The 24,702-nt window shown below is 43.6% G+C and overlaps 1 protein-coding gene across 3 annotated transcripts; it reads left to right on the forward strand.

Annotated features, from left to right (window-relative positions):
* Window positions 1-10,422: 10,422 nt before the first annotated feature.
* Window positions 10,423-15,705, forward strand: prpf38b (pre-mRNA processing factor 38B). 3 transcript variants are annotated; one of them, XM_080777366.1, is made up of 8 exons: window positions 10,423-10,887; window positions 11,591-11,659; window positions 11,781-11,932; window positions 12,047-12,107; window positions 12,750-12,767; window positions 13,698-13,942; window positions 14,473-14,657; window positions 14,700-15,705. In XM_080777366.1, the coding sequence occupies exons 1-8, from the start codon at window positions 10,645-10,647 to the stop codon at window positions 15,251-15,253; spliced, it is 1,527 nt and encodes a 508-aa protein (XP_080633492.1). In that variant the 5' UTR covers window positions 10,423-10,644; the 3' UTR covers window positions 15,254-15,705. The 3 variants fall into 3 exon arrangements, with proteins under 3 accessions (XP_080633492.1, XP_080633490.1, XP_080633491.1); XM_080777364.1 differs by having other exon boundaries at window positions 14,473-15,705; XM_080777365.1 differs by lacking the exon at window positions 12,750-12,767 and having other exon boundaries at window positions 14,473-15,705.
* The last annotated feature ends 8,997 nt before the right edge of the window (window positions 15,706-24,702 follow it).

The following is a 24,702-nucleotide window of genomic DNA, read 5'->3' on the forward strand; positions in this document are numbered from 1 at the left end:
TACACAGAGAGAACAACACTTCAAATCTAAAAGCTAGTAGTTGATCTGAAATACCGGTATCCTGCAGACTAATTTGATTAGACTTATTACAGTTTGCTCAACACACTTGTCATTTACTCAGTTGAAGGAAACAAAAATAATAATCTTTCTTTCTCTCCACTTCTTCCCTCCATCTTTCCAGGTCCCTGCCCCAGTATTACTGTTTCTGTGTCTACAGAATGTGGGGTTAGCACAGTGTCCTGGTCCCCTGTTTCAGGAGCAGACATGTACATAGCAACAGCAATAACACATGATGGACACAACCACACCTGTAACTCAAGCTCTGCAAATTCCTGCTCTTTCACTGATCTACACTGTGGTGAAACCTACTCTGTCACTGTTGTAGTTGTTGACAGAGGTTGTCACAGTGAACCAAGTCCAGCTGTGGAACTGAATACAGGTGAGAAGATGTTCACCAAAGACACATGCTGCTGCTCTTGACCTGTCAGGTCATTTTGCACTGTCGGTTGATTTAATTAAACTGAATGGCTTATAAAATGTTGTTATGGATGCACGTGTGACTTGAGTGAAGGAAAGGTCTTACTTTGTAATCCACCATGTAATTTGCGGAGCCATGAGGCCCATAGGGCAGAAGCCAGCTATATTGTTTCTGTAGCGTGAGTGTACAAGTACACCCCCTGGATATGATGTTCAAGTACACCCCCTGGATATGCTGTTCAAGTACACCCCCTGACATGACGCTAGTATGTTGCAGGGACTTACCCCCAATCCAACCCATGTTGATTGAGTGCCAAGCAGGGAGACATTGGGTCCCATTTTTTCAGAGTCTTTAGTATGACCCAGCCGGGTATCGAATCCCGACCTCCCAGTCTCAGGGCAGACACCAAGTCACTGTGCAATGTTTAACTCTGTTTCCATCCTCTCTTTGTAGTGCCATGTGTTCCTACCAACGTCCAGGTATATCCTGACTGTATCAGCTTCGCTGCTGTTGTGTCCTGGTCTGCCAGCGAGGGGGCAGTAGGCCTACAGTACTCTGTTTCTGCCTGGAGTAGTCAAGGCAATTCCACCTGCCAGTCCTCTGATCTCAACTGTACTCTTACAAACATCACCTGTGGCTCCAACTACACTGTAGATGTGAAGGCTATTAATGGAAACTGCTCCAGTGACCCGAGTCAGACCCTAACATTCAGCTCAGGTAAGAGATGGTGAACGTAAATATGGTAAATCAGTAGTTTATTTGCTAATCTACTCGTAGGTTTTTGACTTGTGGGTCAGTCCTTTTGAGAAAAAGATGATGCTGATGGGACGAGGAGTGCTCGTTTTGTTTCTGCAAGGCAGGTGTGTCAACAGCAAGGCCTTGAGGCTCATAGGAATTAGGAACCCCCGAGCGAGCGTTAGGGTTAGAGTCAGGAGAAGGGGTTTACGTTTAGGCTTATATGTTCTGATTGATGTAGAATGTAGATCTTTTACTGGTTAGTGCCACCTTTTCCTTAAATTCCCTAATCCATCAGTGAGTTTGCAGAGTTACTAGTCAGTTTGCAAACTCACTGACCTAGTAGGGAATTGTCACATTTACTGTCTGTAAAATATACACAAGGAAGACCAAAGACACTGTAAGGCCGCTCTTGGTCTCTCCGGTCTAATCATACTCTCTCTCTCTTCAGTAAGATTTAAGTGGAATGACTTCATTCAAATGTAGTGATGAATGCTGAATTAATTAATCCCATAATGGGAGACACGAGTAAGGATAAATGAAGTTGTTACTGTGTGTGATTATTGATTTGGAATGTCATTTCATTCTCCACATAATGTATATTATCAATATATCAACATACATTTTTACCCTTTTCTCTTCCCAGCCCCGTGTGCCCCAGTGAGTGTCAGTGCCAGTCTGGTGTGTCCCGACACAGCCCATGTGACCTGGGTAGTAGGAAGCCCCGGTGCCACAGCTTACAATGTGACAGCAGAGCCCCAGCCCCAGAATGGAACCATTTTTCTTGTTATTATACTTATACTTTTTGTAACACCACTAACTGCCAACGGTACCATAACCAGCGCTCACATAGCCAACATGCACTGTGGCCAGAACTACACCATCACAGTGACACCATATGCTGACTCGTGTGCTGGGATTCCCAGCATTCCTTATCACTTCATTGCAGGTACACAGAGAGGACAATACTCCAAATCTAAAAGCTATGTACTGATCTGAAACAGACTTTAGCCCCTCCTATGTCCAGCTTTTAGTGTGTGTGCAAACACAAACTTTGTCCTACACAAACATTAAATGCCATTGACAATGAATGGACACTGTAACCACAAACATTGAAGACGAAGGTGAAGACACAAATTCTGATTGGCTGGAATGAGATGATGTATGATGATGTACGATGATAAGAGAGCCCCCTCACTTCACACGGGTGTGATTTTTGAATAGACTAATTAAAATGTTCTCAATATAAATTTTATTTGATCAGTTCTATGACAGTAATGAACAAAAGATGAAATAGAATAATCTTTCTTTCTCTCCACTTCTTCCCTCCATCTCTCCAGGTCCCTGCCCCCCCAGTAATGTTTCTGTGTCTACAGAATGTGGGGGTAGCACAGTGTCCTGGTTCCCTGTTTCAGGAGCAGACATGTACATAGCAACAGCAACGGCACATGATGGACACAACCACACCTGTAACTCAAGCTCTGCAAACTCCTGCTCTTTCACTGATCTACACTGTGGTGAAACCTACTCTGTCAGTGTTGTAGCTGTTGACAGAGGTTGTCACACCGAACCAAGTCCAGCTGTGGAACTGAAAACGGGTGAGAAGATGTTCACCAGAGACACTGTAATGTTGCTTTTGACCTCTTAGGTAATTATTTCTGTTGAAAGTATACTTATTTATATACTTATCACCACAATAGAATAACCAACCCACAATGTAAAGTCATTTAGCAATTCGGAATGCATAAACAACCTATCATTCGACTCCAACCTTGCACTTTTACATTTACATTACATTTAGCTTCATGGTGTTTTGGAGCAATCATAGTATTGCTGTGTAATGTTAAACTCTATATCCATCCTCTCTTTGTAGTGCCATGTGTTCCTACCAACATCCAGGTATATCCTGACTGCATCAGAAACACTGCTGTTGTGTCCTGGTCTGCAAGCAAGGGGGCAGTACAGTACTCTGTTTCTGCCTGGAGTAATCATGGCAGTTCCATCCACCAGTCCTCTGAACTCAACTGTACTCTTACAAGCTTCACATGTGGCACCAATTACAGTGTAGCTGTCAAGGCTATTAATGGCAAGTGCTCCAGTGATCCAAGTCAGGCCCTGGTATTCAGCTCAGGTAAGAGATTGAGAATGCACATACATAGGCCCGCACACAGAGCAAAAACAGTCACACAAAATACTGTCATTTTATCATGGTGGCAGTAAAAAAGCATTGGGGGTTTTTTGGCAGTAGTTTTTTACTAAAAAACATTGTTTTTTACTGCCACCTCTAGATTATCAGGTGAATTAAAACCGGTCCACTCTTTTCTCCAGTCCCTTGCCCACCACAGGATGTATATGCTTGGGTGAACTGTTCGTCTGATGCCATGGGGGTTTCCTGGAATCCCAGCTCAGATGCCCTCTACTACACGGCTCTTGCCACTGGCGGCGGAAGTGTTTTCACATGCACGTCTTCCGACGACACATGTTTCATCGAGGATCTGCCCTGTGGGAATACTTTCTCTCTACAAGTCATGGCTCACACAGAATACTGTGAGAGCCAGCTCAGTCTACCAGTCAACGTCTCATCAGGTATGGGCACGGTCATGCCACAAAATATCTCTGAATACTTTCGTTCATTTTAGTAATAGTGGTGATGAACTCTCAATCATGAACTCTCAATCATCTAACCTTTTAGCCCGTCACCCAAAACTGAAATTCTCTCCCCCGGACCTAAACTAGTGAAAATAGCAGATCTACAAGCTTGCATCGCGTTGTGAGCTTGTAGATTGGCTATTTTCACTACTACTTAAATATTTGTTTTCTAATTTAATTAATTTCTTTCTTCATGAAATTACTGAAAGAAAACAATGTATATTCAAAACGCCACTGAGCAACTTCTTGAAGTGAATAGTGGGGGGGCGGGGCTATCGCTCCTCAATACATACGTTCTCTAGATTATATTATAGCTCTATGGTTCAGACGAACCAGTGATATATTCTAACCAACCATACTGCCTCCCGTGTGCATTCTCCAGCTCCTAGCCAGCCCCAAGGCCTCCGTGTCTTCTTGGACTGCCTGACCAACACGGCCACCGTATCGTGGGACGAGGCCTCACTGGCAGAGATGTACACAGTGACGGCCGTGGGTGGAGACCACACCACAAACTGCACTACTTCTACCAGCACCACCTGCATGGTGGATGATGACCTGGCCTGTGGTGTCCTCTATACGTTCTCCGTCACCGCCACCAACAGTCTGTGTGACAGTCGTCCTAGTTCCACCATCCAGTTACAGACAGGTAACATCCCCACAGAACTCCGCTTTCTCTGCACGGAAATATACACATGAACACACACGTGCAAACACCAATAGACTAGATGCTCTATATCAGTGGTTCCCAAACTTCTCAGGTCGAGACTACGTGAAAATAGCAGATCTACAAGCTCATAACGTGTCGCTTCGCACCACGTTGCGACCTTGTTATTTTATGGAATATCTTAGATTTATTTGTTAAATATACCGTATATCTTTTTTAGCACTATAGAGTAGAGTCAGTAGACCATCCTTTTAAGTGTAACCTGTAGATCTTCTTCCCTTTAGCTCCATGCCAACCAGTCAACCTCTTAGTTGAATACAACTGTGCCAGCCTGTCGGCACTACTGTCCTGGACTCCTGCCACTGATGATGATGTGGAATACGTTGGCTGTGCCCAGGATGACAGCGGCAACATGCTGTGCTGTGACAGCTTGGACACAAACTGCACCATAGAGAGTGTTCAGTGTGGAATCTATTACAACTTCACTGTACTGGCCTCAGATGGGATATGCAACGGTTCTGTCAGTGACACAATGCGGATGGGAACAGGTAGACAATCTAACAGTTGATCTTGCTTCTCAAACACTTGCTGGGCCATTCAATATGTTTCATTTTATGGTTTAGAAACAGATATTTTACTGGATTATGCAATATTCACACTTTCCATCCAAAAACCTTGATGACAGCTGATGTACCGTATTAACGGCGCAACGCGTGTTTAATCACCCTGAAGGTGATTTATCTATCAACAATGACCACTGCAGCCATACATTATCCTGCTTCTTAATACACAAATTAATAAATTTACCCAAAAGTGACAAGAAAACATTTCCTTGCTTATGGTAATTGAAGTATTCCAAGTTGGCCCCGCAGAGTGAGCACAACGAGTTGCCTCAGAAACAAGGAAGTGAGTGTTGATTAAATGGAAAAACAAATTGGGTACTGCATTGTCTATTTCTCGCTTCAAATGTTTTCAAAAACATTCTCGAAAGCATGTTGTTTAGTTAAATGACATTGTGTGTTAGTTTACATGGCTTTCATGTTGGGTACAGCATAAAATCCCAGCAGCGTAGCGGCTGCATCCAGGTGCTCTGAGCCTTTGATTAGACATCAGTCTGTTATAGAGCTGAGAATAACACACAGCTGAATTTGACCACTGACCCATCAGAATCAAGCATTCAACCAAGCCGTGTAATAATAAGTAATAACCACTCTCTCCTTTAGCTCCCTGTCCTCCAGACAGTGTACAGGTTCAGCTGTTGCCACAGCAGTTGCAGCGCCAGGTTCTGCGCTTCAGCTGGACAGAGGTCCCCTGTTCAGATGTCCAGTACCTGCTGACCGTGACGGGAAGTCTTTATGGAGACAACGAGATGTTGTTCGACCTCTCGTCCGCTTGGACAGCCTCGACTGCCTATGAGATTCCCCTGCCCTGTAGTTCATCTTACGTCTCCAGTGTGGGAAGCAGGACCTGCGGTGGCAACAGCGCCCGATTAAGGACTATCAGCGGAGCTTCAGGTACCGCTGGTGCATTGAGGATGTACAGCGTGTGTATTAGCTGTTGTTCAAAAGCCTCTTTGTGCATTTATGGCTGGATTGTGCCGCTCAGGCAGTTTAATCGCTCATATTATTTACTTATAAATATCATGTTGATGTTTATCATATAACATCCATTCCACTCTCTCCACAGCTCCTTGTCCTCCAACAGGAGTGACGTACAGTGGTGACATCTCCTCTGCCACAGTCTCATGGAATGCTTCCGCACATGCCGTCACATACATGGTGTATGATGACAGCGTCCCACCAAAGTCCCTGCTGTGCAGCACAGGCAGCCTGACCTGCTCCGTAACCAATATCCAGTCCAGTCACCTGGTCGTCACAGCCAGCAACGAAGGAGGGGAGAGTGGAGGAACACGTGTCACATCTGGTACGCACCTTTGTTCACATTCATGTTAAGAATGCTTCATCTACACTGGTCCTGGAGACCAAGACCACTGCTAGTTTTATGTTTTGCCATATAGTTTCACATGGTGTTTAGGTAGAATTAGTCCCCGAGAAGACCAGGGATGAGATCAGCTGTTTCACAATATATCACTTAAACAAAAGTCAAATTGCAAAACTTATGTGATTCTCTGTTCTCTACACTCATAAAGATGAATAGAAGGAGATATCTTTGACTGTGACACATCTGTTGACTGTTGACTGCGTCGTTGGCCATGGACATCACCTGTAAACCTCAGGTACTGGTGCTGTGGAAGGAAAGAGCTTCATCTTCACTGACCTGCTGAACGCAGACGAAACCTGAACCCAGGAACCTACTTCAATGCTGTATGTGTTAAAACAGCTTAAGGGGGGTCTTCTGAAGATCAGCTGTGTAGAACAGGAGATCTGCATTTACAGTTTGCAAATAGTGCAGTGGTACGATTGTTGCTAAAAAGATAAAACAAAAAGCTCTAAGGGCTTGTTTCAATTTGTGGTCCTGTGTCTTCGAGACATTTAAATACATACAATATCATACAGGACCTCATCAACACTAGTCGCAATTAAACATATACTGTATGTACAGTAAACAGTTGGCCGGGGGTCATTTCTGGTGTTAAGATTAGACTTTAGTACTATTAAATTGAAGACAGAGAGGTGTTCCTTTATGGCACTGTTTCAGAAACCAGAATGGTTGTGTAAGCATCCGTTGCCAAAGCCAAGTTTCCACAACATGTCTCAAGGTTATATAAAACAACGGTTCCCAAACTTTTGAACCCTAACCCAAAGGAGAAATCAGTTGTTTGCTCGGGACTCAAACTAGTGTTTGTTTTCTAATTTATGGAATTACTTGATTTACTGATTTTTTTAAACTTTTTTTTCATGAAATAGGGAGGGTGTGGGGGGCATATTTCGAAATAATAATTAAAAACTAAATGTAGGAAACGAAAAATAAATATAGCCCCCCACTAATGATTCAAGACCCATACAGATGTGTCCACGACCCACAAATGGGTCCCTACCCAGTGTTTTAGAACGAGGGATATAGAATATCTATAGAATATATTGGGATTTAACCACAAGGTGTAAAGGGTTAGGGTTTTAGATCTGTTCCAAATATACTCACAAGGATTTTTCCTCTATGCTTGAAGAAAATAAAGTATATAATTAATTACGATATATGTGGGTAAACAGTGTGAATGTTTTATATTTGTGTGTTTTCATACTTTTATACAATTCTGTTTTGTAAATGTAGATGTTATAAAAGAAGTCTATTCATAAAAAGTCATATCAGGCAGTGTTTTCCAGGTGCAGAATGTGATTATGAAAGTGTTTAACTTTGACATTGTATATTTAACAATATTGAAATGTACTCCAATAAAGCAAAAGAAAATTATGTACATTTGTCATTCTCTCATCAAAAATCGTTGACATTATGCCGTTTTGCCCTCAGTGTCGGCTAGAAGCGTTTTTCATAGTCTAATATTTTCGGTGATGAGGTGACCACCGAACTACAACATGACGTCACTGAGCCGCGGTGAAGAGCAAACCACCGCTCTCCCCAGCCCTTCTCTCTGTTTTTACTCACCAACACTCCATGTTATATTACAGCTCCGGTGGTCACCTCACCACAGAAAATCCAGACTATATATAGGCCTAGAAATTAGTGATGCACCGAATATTGGGCTGCAGAAAATATTCTGCAGAAAATGGCTAAAAATGCATTTTCCGCCTATTCGGTTTTGGCCCGAATAGGCAGAAAATATATCACCGAATAGTGTATGCAATTAATGCATTCAAAAGAGCTTAATAAATGTTTTATGGACCCATAATAGTGATTATTATTTAAGTTAAGTTTTGCCATAACCATTTATTTGGCCATAAATCAGGTAGCTTTAAGGCAGTGATACTCAACCTCAGGCCCGCGGGCCACATCAGGCCCGCGGGACCATTATGACTGGCCCACCAATGAAAATCTAAAAAAAAGAAGAAAAAAAAATCTGGAAAATGAAATAAAAATAAATAAATCTGAATGAAGTTATCTTTAATTACATTATTATAAGTAATACTATTAGAGTTGTACTATTACTCGAACGAAAATAAAAGCTTGGGGGGGGGGGGGAGATGCAATGCAAATGAAAGACATACTGTGTATCCCTATTCCCTGACATAATTTTATAGCTAAACGGACAGAATTCTATTTTATTTGAATGATGAAACCCAGCTGCCATTAATAGTTGGAAATGGAAATGGAAATTGCGGAAATTGTAATTGCGGAAATTGCGGAAATGGTGGAAATGGAAATTGTGGAAATTGCGGAAATGCGGAAATGGAAATTGCGGAAATTGCGGAAATGGTAATTGCGGAAATTTTTATTTTGAAACCTAAAATGAAACAACAGAACACAGGTCGGAAAAGCTTTCCCCAGCTTTGCCGCGTGGGTGGAGCTTCTTTTCCATCCACCAGCTGTCTAAAACCAAAAACCCGGAAAAGATGCCGGCAGACAGCGGAAAACGGCCGCGCCTGTCTGCCAAGGTCTGGCAACAGCTATAGATAGTAGGGATGTGCCGATGATACATTTTGCCCGATATCGATATCCGATATAATTAATTGCTGTTATGGCCGATAACCGATATTACCGATGTCAATATGATCTCATTCTGTATTGAAATATTATAATACTGAAAATACATGTAACAGGGTGTCTGCACTGCATGCATGCTTATGTAAGTCAGATTTAACTTTAATACCTTTATATTTAATATTGTGAGCTTGTAGATCTGTTCAAGCTGTTACTTTGGGCTTGTTTATCTGTAAAGACAGACCGATTGGTCTGATTGATTAATCGAACCGATGCCGATGAATCTAAAAACAACTAAAATTGGCCGATACCGATGTGTTTTCCGATTAACTAATAGATAGATATAATGCACATAGTATTATGATTGATTGAATACCCAGGTGCTTGTGTACTGAAACTAAGTGTAATCTAACATAGCCTATACATGATTAGGCCTACCCTTCTTTTCCACCAAGATATATAAATAGTTGTACTACTGACTGCTGCTAAATTATCCTCACAGTGAAGTGAGTCAGGAGGTATTTATATCTGAGCTTGTATTTCGAAAAGAACTGGCCTGCCTGATACCTTACATAACGTTACGTAGCCTACTAGTACAGTTGGTATAGGTTGAATGACGTACAAGTTACGTTTTGTTTTTTTGCACTTACCGCTCCAGCGACAGAATCCCATAGCCTGTAGGGACGACCGCGCTGTGATTGGATAATTATGGCGCACAGCAACAGCTGAAGATTCCGATAGGTAAAAACGGTCGCTTGACAACCACCTACCCAATCACGTCGCTACCAGTGCCGTCCACCACTGTCTCTACGGATGATGGGATATCCACTACCAACAGTGTTGCCATGTACACTTATTATAAGCGACTTTGGGCTTGTTTACTGTGAAGTTGCTTGTAAAGTAGTAATTATTATTAATAGTAGTTGCGGGTTTTTGGGCTTGTTTCCTAGTGTTGTTTAAACCAGGGTTTCATTTTCAAGACAAGCAGCCCACATTGATATAGATTTGTCTGCGGACCCCCATCAGAAAATTGAAAATATACCCCCATTATCCCCATACAATATTTGTGTTGTTAAAATGTTTTAAATGACTAAAAAAAGAAAGAAAAAGAAAAGCAGATCTGCATCTGTGACGCGTTGTGAGCAAATAGCATATGTACCGACACGATCCATACATGTGTTGTGCAATGTACACTGTAGTTTACTAGTTTGTACCCGGTTTGTACATGAAGGAGAATGGAAAGTGTTCGCTTCTTTTGGACTTGTTTTCGTAGACCGGTTTGCTTGTGTCTCTTGCAAAACCTGGCAACATTGCTCCTCCACTACTCAGTGCAGCATCCGCCGCGTTGTTGACGCTACCTCCTCTTCAGAACAGAGAACAACCACCATCTATTTTTACGACGGCGGGAAGTCGGGAACAATTCATTGATCGCACACACACGTTAATTAAACAACGTCCCCTCGAGATTTCCGACACCGTCGACGATTGAACATCGATGGGGTTCTAAATCGGAGCTACAGCGGACAGTGGAAGCTTTAGGAAGCGGCGTGGCCCGTGGTGGATGATCCATCCATACATCCACACAATAATGGCTAACGTCGGGAATCAGCAGATAGCACAGGCCGTTACCATTAGCAAGCCGCCCGGCGCTAAACATGGCAACGTATTGCCCCTGTGGGGCAACGAGAAGACCATGAACCTGAACCCGATGATTCTCACCAACGTGCTGTCCTCCCCTTACTTCAAAGTGCAACTGTACGAGCTCAAGACCTACCACGAGGTTGTGGACGAGATCTATTTCAAGGTAGCACAAGTGCTAGCTGGTCGACATCTCCCTCTCGGCTAGTTCATGCTAGCTAGCATGCTAACGAGGTGGTGTTGTTGGTTAAATGCAGCTAATGGTTAGCAACCTCGCTAATGTTGCTGTAAATAAAGTACAGGCGAAATTACAGTATAACTATAGGGAAGGAAGAATGTGATGTACAAAACCCTAGATTTGCAACTATATTCGTGTATGTTATGTAATGTTATTATATATATTTTTGTGTCTGTGTGCGCGCGCGCGCGCGTCGGCCGCGTCCGTGTGTGCGCTGCACATAAAACAAAACTTGAGGTCCAAGTCTAGTTAGCAGGCATATAAACTGTAAAAAGGATGGTCTTCCTTTTATAAATTAGTGTAATGGCCTACTTTATTTGAATTTGTAATTATTATTTTTCTATTTATACCTTCTTCCTGGGTGCACCTGTGTTTATTCCTAACATGTTAAAGGCAGTGGTGAACTGGTGATAACGGTCTGTTAGCATAATGACCTACCGGTAATCTGTTTTGAGAGATGAAAGAAACATTAATCAACGATGATTGCGACACTCAACATGATGCTTTGAGTAGGCAATATTGTACGTTGAATGCTTGTTTCTTTATGCTGTAGCCTCTAAGGCACAGGTAGTTTTTCTTTTTTCTTTGCAGCCTGTTTATTGCGTAAATGTAATGATTCCCCACTTCACAGGTGACTCACGTCGAGCCGTGGGAAAAGGGTAGTAGAAAGACTGCGGGCCAAACTGGAATGTGCGGAGGGGTAAGTTAGAAGTACGTGCTTTCTGCCCTTGCTCCAAATCTTTACTTGTTTGGGGATACATTAAGATTAATTAACCCCAAAGTATTATCAAACTCATGATCCTTTTGACATTTTTTAACAGGTGCGTGGAGTCGGGACAGGGGGTATTGTTTCGACCGCCTTCTGTCTACTCTACAAACTGTTCACCCTCAAGCTGACAAGAAAGCAGGTGATGGGCCTGATAACTCACACCGACTCGCCCTACATCAGAGCACTTGGCTTCATGTACATAAGGTATTGTGCTTTTTATGTTTTGGAATAACATTACCATGTCCACTTTGTACTCTTGAATGTCCTTTTGGTTTCATTGGTCATTGCTCATACGCCGCTGCTCTTGTTTCCAAACAGATACACTCAGCCCCCTCCAGATTTGGTGGACTGGTATGATGGCTTCCTGGATGATGAGGAGGTATGTCGCCACGGGTAATAATTTAACATTTCTTCTTATATCAAGTGTAACAACACAGGAATTGCATGACACCACGTTTCAAAGCTGTCCCCACTCCCACACCGTTGTGATGCTCATAGCTGATTTTTCACCTTTGCCTTCATTTGGCTTAATTGTCCCCCAGTTCCAGTCCTCTAAAGTTGAGTAGTTAGTTACTTGCTCACTACTGCAGCACTGCTGTTTTTCTTACCAGGGTAAGTAATAAGTACATACGTGATGCACACGTACATTTTATAAGCCAATGTGGTCTGAATTGATTCATTTAATACTTAATTAGACATTTGAGGATAACACAAAAAGTCCTGGGGACTTGTTTTCATTGTGGTCTTATAAATGAAGGCATGCCCACTTGACTGTCTTTGACAATATATCAGGACTTGTTGCACAACACTATACTTGTATGTAAGCATACACAATTACACATAACGGACATCACACTCGCAACCATTACATTTATTTAGTTTGGTTTTTTTTATATATGAAAGCTAATTTCAATACCAGGCTGTTGCAACCAGGCCTAATTTCATGTTCTAATGCAATATATTTGAACTGATCATATGACGATCCTACCCAACTGGCTAATTCCCCTGTTCTTTTCTTTAGATGCCCAATGTGCAGCAGGTGAATTGGATATTGTATCTCAGCACTGTTGGTTTGCGTGTGTGAGTGCAAAACGGCTGTTCTCTACCATATACAAATTGATTTACTGTTCAACTGGTGTGCAATTACCTATCTGCTCCAATCTGTACTTACACTGTGGGCTAGTTTTTCTACATGGCAGCTGTCTAAATGGGTCATTTTGCTGGAGGAAGACAAGGTTTTCCCCATCCCTTTTTTCTTCGGCAGAATGGGGTTGTCTTTTTTTATGCACACCCCTTCCCTTAATTTCTGGTGTTAATTACCGGAGGGATGGACCTTGAATAAAATATACTAGAATATTTAAAAATCACTATAGACAAATCCACTGAGCGGTGCCCTTGTACACCGCAGTAATGCGTCATTACTGCAGGTGTACCATTAAGCGCAGCTTTAGTTTACGCCTCAGCACTGATTAGCGACACCTGGCATACAGGTCACTGCTCCATGGATTTGTCTATAGCTGGTGTATTTTGGGTATGTCATAATGGGCAAAAACAATCAGATCTACTAGATTAACGTTTTGTTGCAGTTTTTGGAATAGGGCATACATAGTTAAACTTGGAAGTTGAAAATGAAACGACAGCAATAATCCAATCAGATTTGTGCCCACTTTGTAAATACAGAGACCGGGGACAGCCAGCCAGCCAGTCAGTTCAGATAAGACGAAACGCTTTGGCCGTTATATTTCTCTTTCATGTAGAATTTACACTGCATATTTTTTATTGAAGTATGAAATATTAAGCTAGATGAACAGAGGTGAAGGTTCAGTACTTGGTCATCACACATTTGGAATCAAGGCAAGAATTAATCGAAAAGGGAACCAGTGAGCTTGGTTGAACAATTTTTGTTGTGTTTGCTGACGTCTTTATAGTAAGTTTCACATGGCTCATCCTTGTCTTCTCTATCCCCCAGGAACTTGACGTAAAGGCCGGAGGTGGCTGTGTCATGTCTATCGGGGAGATGCTGCGCTCCTACCTGACCAAACTGGAGTGGTTCTCCACTCTGTTCCCCCGTATCCCGGTGCCTGTGCAGAAGATGATCGACCAGCAGATGAAGGCCCGACCTCGCAAGGTCCCCGAGAAGGAGGTGCAAGAGGAGGAGGAGCAGCCCGTAGCTACGGAAACAGGGAGGCCAGCAGAGCGCCCCCACCGCTCCAGGTAAGCCACAAAAGCCACCGATTGAGAATGAACATTCATGACCTAGAAAACAAAAATATACACTCCTTTTCTTCACGCACCTGATGAGAACATGGGACATTTTCATTGTAAAACAAGCTTCATTTTAATTGGACTTGACATAGAAGCAAAGGATTAATCATGTAATATTTATGAAAGACTATGAAAAAGAGAGATGAGTTCTCAGTTTCAGAGGCAGATTTAGTGGGAGCACAGATTTTATTGCACCTGTTGGGGCATAACCTTGCCCAATTCAAACCCAATATCAAGAAAGTTAACGAAATTTTAAGAAAGGACAGAAATTTGGTTTGAAACTAATTTGTAATTATTCAGATTACTGAGTCTTGGAAATGGCATCAATGGAAGATAGTGTTCGCCATGCATTGCACAGGATTGCATTTTATGACCGTACAGAAATAGGTACCACCGTCATATTGAGTTGGCTTGACACCAGACGGCGGTAGCAATAAATTAATCTGTACACTCTTACTAGTGTTATCCTCTTCCATCAGGACTCCCAGACGGACACCAAGCCCCAGGAGATCGCCCAAACGGTCGAGGAGCAGAAGCCACCACCGTGAACGAGAACGCCACGGTCCCAGCTTTGACCGCGAGCTGGAGAGGGAGCGTGACAGACAGAGAAAGGAGAGGGAAGGTACTGGAAAGGAGAGGGAAGGTACTGGAAAGGAGAGGGAAGGTACTGGTAAGGAGAGAGAAGGTACTGGTAAGGAGAGAGAAGGTACTGGTAGGGACAGGGAGAGGGTGGAGAGAGGAGGGGACAGAGAGAAACGGCGGTCACGCAGCACAGAGAAGAACCAAGATCGCAGAGAGCGCCGCAAAAGTTGCAGCGGCAGCCGGGAGCGAAAGATCGAGCGCAGAGACAAAGAGAGGGACGGAGGGGAGAACGACAAGAGCAGGAAGAAGGACAGGGATCACCATAAAGAGCATAAAGGCAGTGACAGGGAAAGGTCCAGGGACAAGAAGAGCAGGGTGGAGACTGACGAACGCAGACACAAAGACGACAGGGAAAGGCACAGGGAGGAGAAAAAGGCCAAGCTCTCCAGCCGGAGTAAGAGCAGCGAGAAGAGGCACAAGGGCAGCAGAACAGAAGGCCCAGAGGAGAAGAGCAGGAGAAAGGAAAGTCACAGCCGAGAGAAGGACAGGGACAGAGAGGCAGAACATCGCCCTCACAAACGCAGCCGCAGCAAAGATAAGAGCCATCGGCAGCGAGAGTCCAATAATGAGCACGGTAAACACAGTGAACGCCCAAGCATCGACAAAGCATCCCCTTAATGCAATATCATTTTCTACGCCCCCTGTTTCTCTCTTTCTCTTCCATTTCTACTCGATCGTAGGCTGTCACTTGTGTTGAAGGAGCTGAAATGTTAGCACGACAATTCGACAAAACACCTGTATGTCTACTTTGGCCAATGCAATGTTTTGTGTTGAATTTCTATGCCTTTCTCACCTCTCACTCTAGACCATTGTTAGTCAACAGGGATTTGAAACAAAAGGCATTTTAATTTTCTAATGGCTCGTTTGTTTTGGGGTTTGTTAATTTTGTTTTCACCCTTGAAGTTTCTTGGCTTTGTACATAAATGGATCTGAATGTTTAAATCCTCTAGAGCAGCCTGTGGGGGATCAGTTTGTACCATGCAGTGAGCCCTGCTGACATTGTGTTATTGTGACATTGGGTTATTGCTCTGTTGTATTTTGTTTTCTAATAAAAAAAATGAAAAAACCAATGAACTTTTACTTAAGGACTCGTGTCAGATTAATTTAACCCATTTAGACCTGTCCGGGATCCGGGATCTACCTCTGTTATTCGTTTTTGCTATACATGTAGCAATGGCATTGTTTTTGTTAATAAGAATTTGAAGGTTTTCAGAAAACTAGTCACTAGACAGTTTTCTGAAAACCTTCAAATTCTTATTTTACACACTAGACTAATGTGTAAATGTTAAATTGATGGGAGGACAAAAATACTATATCAGTTCATTTTCAGTTTTATTTGAGAATATTGCATATACATTCATGAGGCTGAATATAAACATTCTCTGTACAACGGTACCTTTTATGTATAGTTTATTATATACACTTTACAAAAGTCAAATATAAAACATTAAGCACATTATACAGAAAATATACAATTTTACATTTTTGTTCATTAAATTCATAAGGATAGCAACGCAAATCAAAAGTGCAAATGAACAGATGCTACAGTAGCCATTTCTTGAGAAGCCCTTAAATGTTTATACGCTGGGGTTAAATTATTTAGTGGCTAATAAATCCTGAGATAGGCTATATGCTTAATTTATAGTACCTCGAGGAATGCTATGGAAAAGTGTCTTTATTCTAAAGTCTTGGCTTTGGGACGTCAACATTTGGCTTCTTCACAACCAAATTACATTCTGGTTGTTGGAGTAATGCACACACACACACAAACAAATCATTCAATATATATACCGGTAGGCTACACTGAAACCAGGGACGTATTAAACCCTACGAGGGCCACTGGGCCCCAAAGCGCAAATATTGTTTCTTTTTTTATTATCACCTTTTTGACCTAACTGTAACAACAGCCAATGAAGGTCCCCATGAGCTCTTTTCAGGGCCCCAATCCAGTACAGCGCAGTCCAGTTTCCCTGAAGGGCCCTTGAGAGCCAAGGGCCTCTGGGTATACACACTATGCAATGCATGCACACACGTGTGACGTGCAGCATTGAAGTAGGTTTTATCTGAGTTCAGGTCAGTGAGGATGAAGCTTTCCTTCCACAGTCAGTACCTGTCCCGAGGTGATCATGTCCATGATGTAGCAGACAGTCATTTAAAGTGAGAAAGATCTTCTTCTCCTCCGTCGTCCTCCTGAATAATGAAAAAGGCATCACTTAACAGATTTGCCATATGACTTTTGTTTACTTGATATTCCGTCAGGGCAACTCATTAATCTAAAGAAAGAATATTAATATTGAATATGATTTGACCATGAATGGATCTGCTATTAGGCAGTGGTGTAAAGTAAGTTAGTACATACAGTACTAGTAGCATGAGACAACAACACAGCGGGAATGAGCAATGCAAATGTCCCTGTTTAAATGGGGTGCCTCTTAGTGTGTGTGTCATTGGAGAAAAAAGGAGTCTGAACGGTAACAGTGTGACAAAAGCACATTATTAATGTCGTTCTCCTTTATTTTCTGTGCATGTTATTTATTTTCAAAAAGAGCTATGTAACATGTGGGTTGTGAACGTGGTACGCGGGTGATTGACAGGTGTCAGTGACTGATTGATGCCACCACCCAAGTTTACTAAGGGAGGAAGTGACACACGTCACACGAGGGGAGGCTCTCAAACAAACAGGGTGCATGGCCTACACGGAGGGGAAGAGGAGTTCCAGGCGCCAGATAGCATTCGAAGTAACCGTTATTAAAGTTTAAACGCGTTTATCTGCACTCTGCAGCCGTAACAATGGAGAACAGTCGGGCCCGTCGGTAAGCATCGCGCTTGTTGCTGCCGACGGGGATCGACGTTGGAATCAGGGATATATATGCCGGCGGTTGGAGTCTAACAGAGCTGCTGCGACCCGGTGAGATCATTCCAAAGTGTTTGTAAGGTAGGCTACCCCACGCGTTTCGTGCATTGAGTTGGATTAAACTACTGTAGACGTTCGCGTGCGCGCGCCTTGTTGGAAGAGGAGGACGGACGCGGTCTTTATTATTTGTTTAATTCGAAGCGCATGCGTTCCGCTGACTTTGGGACTGGTTGGGGGGCGGGAGCCGGGAGGGAATGGAATTATACTGAAAGTTGGTTTAAGATTGTTTTCTTGTTTGTTTATTTTATTTAGTAGGGAAGAGACCGGGAGAGACGTCATTGTGATGTGTACTGTTTACCTGTGATTTCGTCAATTACAACTTTTGAGCATCCCTACATAAAGTGTTCAGAGAAAACCCTACGGTCCTGCTGATTTAGTTAATAATTTGCTTTGCTGTTAAGAGGGTGATTTCTTTGATTTGTCTTAATGTAATTCATGAACATTTTAGCCTTTTTGGGAATGTTTTATTTTTGTTATGTTAATTTGAAATAATAATAATTAAAAACAATGTAGGAAACAAAAAATAAAGGGACCCATAAAAATGTGCCTGCGACCCATAAATTGGTCCCGACCCAGTGTTTGGAAACCAGTGAACTAGATGGCAAAATAGAAACCTAGCAATAGTCTGGGCTTCCATTACCAGCATAGAGGGCCAGTGCTATGAAGCATTCTTAACATGAATGTGAACAAAGGTGCGTACCAGATGTGACACGTGTTCCTCCACTCTCCCCTCCTTCGTTGCTGGCTGTGACGACCAGGTGACTGGACTGGATATTGGGTACGGAGCAGGTCAGGCTGCCTGTGCTGCACAGCAGGGACTTTGGCGAGACGCTGTCATCATACACCATGTATGTGACGGCATGTACAGAAGCATTCCATGAGACTGTGGCAGAGGAGATGTCACCGCTGTACGTCACTCCTGTTGGAGGACAAGGAGCTGTGGGGTGGAGGGGAGGGGGGGTTGTCGTTTAGTAATTTTGTTTTTGTGATAACTCTGCCTCAGCTGAGCAGCACAATCAAACTTCTGAGCAATATGTAAAAGTCTCAGTGTACCTGTTATTCCACTGATAGTCCTTGATGGACTACTGTTGCCACCAAAGTTACTGCTTCCTACACTGGCGAGGAAAGATGAACCGCAGGGCAGGGGCATCTCATAGGCAGTCGAGGTTGTGGAATGGGACTTGAGGTCGAACAAGGTCTGGTTGTCCCCAAGGAGACTTCCTGTCACGGTCAACAGGTACTGGACATCTGAACAGGGGACCTCTGTCCAGCTGAAGCGCAGCACCTGGCGCTGCAGTTGCTGTGGCATCAGCCGTACCTGTACACTGTCTGGAGGACAGGGACCTAAAGGAGAGAGTGGGAATGAATACATTAGTTGTCACAAGGTGAAATGTGAATACAGAAACCATCTCATGGAATGACAAGTGTTTGAGAAGTACAACTGTTAAGATTGTCTACCTGCTCCAATCCGTACTGTGTCACTGACAGAACTGTTGCATGTCCCGTCTGAGGCCAGCACAATGAAGTTGTAATGGACTCCACACTTAAGACCCTCTATGGTGCAGTTTGTGTCCAAGCTGTCACAGCACACCATGTTGTCGCTGTCATCCTGGGCACAGCCGAAGTATTCCACATCATCATCAGTGACGGGAGTCCAGGACAGTAGTGCCGACAGGCTGGCACAGTTGTACTCAACTGAGAGGTTGACTGGTTGGCATGGGGCTAAAGGGAAGGGAGATTCAGGGGTTTTAAATTAGCGTTTCTAAGAGAAAAACTTTCATATAAACTATACATTGGTGTTTGCGTGTGTGTACATGTTCATGTGTGTGTGCAGAGAAAGCAGAGTTTTGTGGGGATGTTATGTTACCTGTCTGCAACTCGAAGGTGGTGCTGGGACGGCTGTCACACAGGCCGTTGGCTGCACAGATAGAGAACGTATAGAGGACACCACATTCCAGGTCATCCACCATGCAGGTGGTGCTGGTGGTAGTGCAGTTTGTGGTGTGGTCTCCACCCACCGCAGTCACTGTGTACATCTCTGCCCCTAAGGCCGAGTCCCACGATACGGTGGCTGTGTTGGTCATACAGTCCAAGAACCCGGAGATGCCCTGGGGCTGCATCGGAGCTGGAGAATGCACATGGGAGGAAATTGAGTTCAATGAATGATTGACGAGTCACATGCAAGCTGGATACAAATAATGAATCAAGTATTTATAGTTACAGGTTTGGTGACATGACCGCCCATACCTGAAGAGGTGTTGACTGGTAGACTGAGCTGGCTGTCACAGTATTCTGTGTGAGCCATGACTTGTAGAGAGAAAGTATTCCCACAGGGCAGATGCTCGATGGAACATGTATTGTTGCAAGACGTGCATGAAAGAACTCTTCCGTCACCAGTGGCCTGAGCTGTGTAGTTGAGGTCATCTGTGTTGGGATCCCAGGAAATCACCATGGTGTCAGAGGAACAGTTGACCCAGGAACGTACATTCTGTGGTGGGCAAGGGACTGGGGAAAAGAATGGATTGTTTTCATTAGACGACAATCTGGAGGTGGCAGGGTGAAAAGTATACAGTGCAAGTGTTTTCTTTGTGTGCAACCATGTCCATGTGTATATTCATCTCTTACCTGAGCTGAATACCAGGGCCTGACTCGGGTTGCTGGAGCAGTTTCCATTAATAGCCTTGATATCTACAGTGTAGTTGGCGCCACAGGTGATGTGAGTAAGAGTACAGTTGAGATCAGAGGACTGGCAGGTGGAATTGCCTCTACTCCAGGCAGAAACAGAGTACTGTACTGCCCCCTTGCTGGCAGACCAGGACACAACAGCAGTGTTGCTGATAGAGTCATGATATACCTGGACGTTGGTAGGAACACATGGCACTACAAAGAGAGGATGGATAAAAAAATTAAACATTGCACAGCAAAAATATGATGAACTAACACAACAAAAATGAGATGTCATTTACACAATTTGATTCTGGGGAGAGAAATCAGTTTATATGCCGAGTGGAAACATGATGTGTTGTTAATAGTAATTCTCAATAATTTTCAATCTAATCTAATCTAATTAAGCTCTCTCCCAGGGACATAACCAATAGGTCAAAATCAGCATCACTTCGAATTCACTCCAGCACCTTATGAGAACAGCCACTATGTGGTCCCTTTTGTTCATGTCTCATTATGGAAAAAGGTGCTGCCTGTTCTTTCTTTTTTAAAGCGCCTAGTTTGAACCCAGCTTTACAGTGTCTGTCTTTAGTGAAGATCTTCTCACCTGTTTCGAATTCCACAGCTGGACTTGGTTCACTGTGACAACCTCTGTCAACAGCTACAACACTGACAGAGTAGGTTTCACCACAGTGTAGATCAGTGAAAGAGCAGGAGTTTGCAGAGCTTGAGTTACAGGTGTGGTTGTGTCCATCATGTGCAGTTGCTGTTGCTATGTACATGTCTGCTCCTGAAACAGGGAACCAGGACACTGTGCTACCCCCACATTCTGTAGACACAGAAACATAACTGGGGGGGCAGGGACCTGGAGAGATGGAGGGAAGAAATAATATTCTGTCATGTTTCATAGAACTGATCAAATCTTAAATGGTCTAAACAAATTAGTCTGTTGGAGACTGATTGGAGACAGATCAGTAAAGCTTTAAGATTGTATGTATTGTTCTCTCTGTGTACCTGCAATGAAGTGTTGAGGAATACTTGGATTCCCAGCACACAAATCAGCATATGGTGTCACTGTGATGGTGTAGTTCTGGCCACAGTGCATGTTGAGTATCTGACAGCTGGTACTGTTGGTGGGGCAGTAATGTATGTGACCATCCTCTCCCACTGCTGTCACATTGTAAGATGAGGCAGTGGTGCTTCCTACCCAGGTCACAAGGGCTGTATTGGGACATGTCAGACTGGCACTGACATTCTCTGGGGCACACGAGACTGTGAAGAGAAAAAGCAGAAATGTGGAATAAATAAGAGATAATAGACGAAATGGCTCGTTATGTTATTTGAAATTGAATAATTCTACAGTAATTCCTGTACAACATGACCGGACTACATCCTAAGAATCTACTACACATTAGTTCCATTTGTGAATTTAAACATGGCTCTACCTGAGTTCAGGTTGATGAGTGTTGAGGCGGGGGAACACACTCCATCACTGTAGGTGACAGTGACGTCATACGTCGTCCCACAGGGCACCGAGAGGATTTCACAAGTGTTGAGTGTGTCGGAGGTGCAGCTGAGTTGAGAGTTGTTGTGGTCCTGTATGACTGCAGTGTAGATGCCTGTGGGCTGATGGTGCTCCCAGCTTATATCAACGTTATTGGATGTGCAGTTTGCGACCGCTTGAACGTGGCTTGGAGCGCAGGGTCCTGGAAAAGAGGCAGGAAAGGAAATTAGGGTGTGTGTTATGTGTCTGACATACTTACAGAAATATGTAACTTTACTTTATAATGGAAGTCAATGGGGCTCGGATAAGGCTGAAACCCAAACTTCATAATGTTTGATCCCGAGATCCACATGATTCGATTTATGTTATGCCATCATTGCAGTTGGCATGACCTTCCAATGAGGGAAATGACTAAAGAGACACAGTGACAGAGGAGATGAAAGACTAATTTACCTGTTGTAAACTCCACATGTTCAGTGATGGTGCTGTTGCACTTCAGGTTATTGGCGACGACGGTGCCATTGTAACTTTGGCCACAGTCGAGGCCGTCGATGATGCAATTTGTTTGTAATGACATGCAGCTGTGCACCATGCCGTTGGCGTGCTGAGCCGTAGCAATGTAGAACACGGCTCCGTTGCTCGATGTCCAGTTGACAATGGCAGAATGTGGGTTGCAGTCTACCGCTACAGTATACACGCTGGGACTGCAGGGTGCTGGAAGGGTGAGAAGAAAAGATTTATCAATTATCATCAATCATCATATGATAGTGGGCCCTATTTTCATCAGTGCCTTACGCTTAAACTTCTTTTGAGTCTAAACGCTATTATTTTGGGGGAACTAATGCTGTAATATATGTTAATAGGGGACATATTAGACATTTTCCAGTGCCTACCAGTCACAGCCGCTTGTCCCAGCACCCTGTTGGCACATTCACCGGCAATGGCAGTGACCCACACGCTGAGGTGTTCACCACATGAAAGACCAGCCAGAACACAGCTGTTGGAGGTATTGGTACAATGATATTTGTCTCCGTTGTTCCCAAAAACCTCCACCAGGTAGGAATCAGCACCGGCCGCAACATCCCAGGTCGTGGTCAGATTGTCAGACTGGCAGTGTGACAACGTCAACACATTTTCTGCTCTACATGGAGCTAGAAGAAAGAGAGGGAGAAAGAATGGAAAATTAGGCAATGCAGCATAACAACCTGGGGACGCCTTCCATGATTGCTTTATTGGCCCTGCACCCACTGTCGAGGTGCGTGTAAATAGGTATGCTCAGTGATGTGTGATGATGACATAGGACCACAATGGAAAGTAGTCCCCTATGACATTTTTGTGTTTCAAATCCTTTTAATATTAATGTCTGGCTGTACCACTTGCTGTTTACATACAGTTTTGACTAATACAGTATTCAATCAATAACAAAGACACCCTTTCTCTGTTTTCTTTCGTCTGTATTATCTTCTGTCTTGTTTAGATGTAGTTTTCAGCTAATGTGCTTTGTCAATTGTTTCCGTGTTCTGTATAGTCGTTTATTGTCACACAAATCTATCAAAAAGACAATAAATTAGTACTCACAGGCGCGTACTATTGTAGGGGGGCTGACTTCACTGTTACACTCTGTACTGATGGCGTACACAGTGTAGTTGTAGGACAGACCACAGTGAGTGTCTGTGAAGTAGCATGACGTTTCGGTGGTCATGCATTTAACTTCCACCCCATCGCTGCTCACAGATTTGGCCAAGTAGTGGATAGTGTTGTCACTGTTGTGGGTGGCCTCCCAGCTGAAGACCACCACGTTACTGGCACACTCCCGGAATGCTGAGACATTAGCAGGCGCACATGGAACTACAGAGAATGGGGAAGAGACATATTAGTTAGAATCATTGGGTTGTGTATTGTGGTGGGGAAAACTATAAGACAACATTCCATGTTGAATTATTGTTCGGACACTTAGAAATGCATTGTTTGGTTAATCCACTTCTAAAGTAGGCTAGTCCGTTCTCAATATAGAAAATATAACCACTGATGACAAATAGGCTACATATTTTACAAGCTTTACAGTATCCAGTGAAAATCCCAGTAGAGAAACGCATTGTCCGTGTGTGTTATCTAATACAGCCTACAGAGAGCAGGATCCTTTTATCTCTTTGTCTTCTTAAAACATAAGATTGTGTCACATTCATATCTAGGTTACACTAGAATAATGTCTCTTCTAGATGGGCTCCTGGTCCCCGGTGACAGTGTATTCTTCATGTTAAGAAAGAGGAAACAGCATAGGACACGGTCCCATAGGACGATACAGTAGCGATGTGTGATAGCCACACCGGAGATGAGGTATAGAAACGTCCGAGAAAGGCAGAGTAATACACTTCTATGTCCATGTGATTGTGCGGCTGTGCCCCACCCCCCCCCCACACACACACACACACACACACACACACACACACACACACACCTGTGTCGAAGGTGGAGGTGTTGGAGACGCTCTGGCAGTCGTCAGAGATGGCTGTGACGCGGACCTGGTACCTCTCACCACACTTCAGACTGCTGATGGTACAGCTAGTGGAGGCGGAGGTGCAGTTGAGTTCTGTGGCTGTGCCGTCGATGACCGTGGCCTTGTAGGAGTTACCCCCAACCACTGCACCCCATGTCACCGTCACAGTGCTCGCAGTACAGTCGTAGTTCACTGAGATCGAACTCACTTTGTTTATGACTGGGAGAGAAAGAGAAAGATAAACAGCTTTTTAAAGAGTTTTGATTAAAATCTCAGTGCATCAATGCAGATGGTGGAAACCATGCTGATAATCAGATGATCAATAAATACTCACTGCTGGTTGTGTGTGAGACGGTAGCAGGCTCGCCGGCCTTCAGGAAGTTGTTGACTGATGACACGTCAACTACGTAATTTGAACAAGGCTGCAGATCAGTGATCTCCATAGTTGTGGCTGAGGTTTCTGTGACGACTGGGGTGATGCTGGAGTC

The sequence above is a fragment of the Protomyctophum bolini genome (assembly GCF_963924005.1).
Source record: "Protomyctophum bolini genome assembly, chromosome: 12".
NCBI lineage: Eukaryota > Metazoa > Chordata > Actinopteri > Myctophiformes > Myctophidae > Protomyctophum > Protomyctophum bolini.

Excerpts from the sequence above, each read along its gene's own strand:
- prpf38b (XM_080777364.1), top strand. The coding sequence starts at position 10,645 with ATGATCCATCCATACATCCACACAATAATGGCTAACGTCGGGAATCAG. Across the intron at positions 11,933-12,046 it reads CTTGGCTTCATGTACATAAG|ATACACTCAGCCCCCTCCAG; the intron begins GTATTGTGCTTT and ends GTTTCCAAACAG. Across the intron at positions 13,943-14,472 it reads GAGCGCCCCCACCGCTCCAG|GACTCCCAGACGGACACCAA; the intron begins GTAAGCCACAAA and ends CTCTTCCATCAG.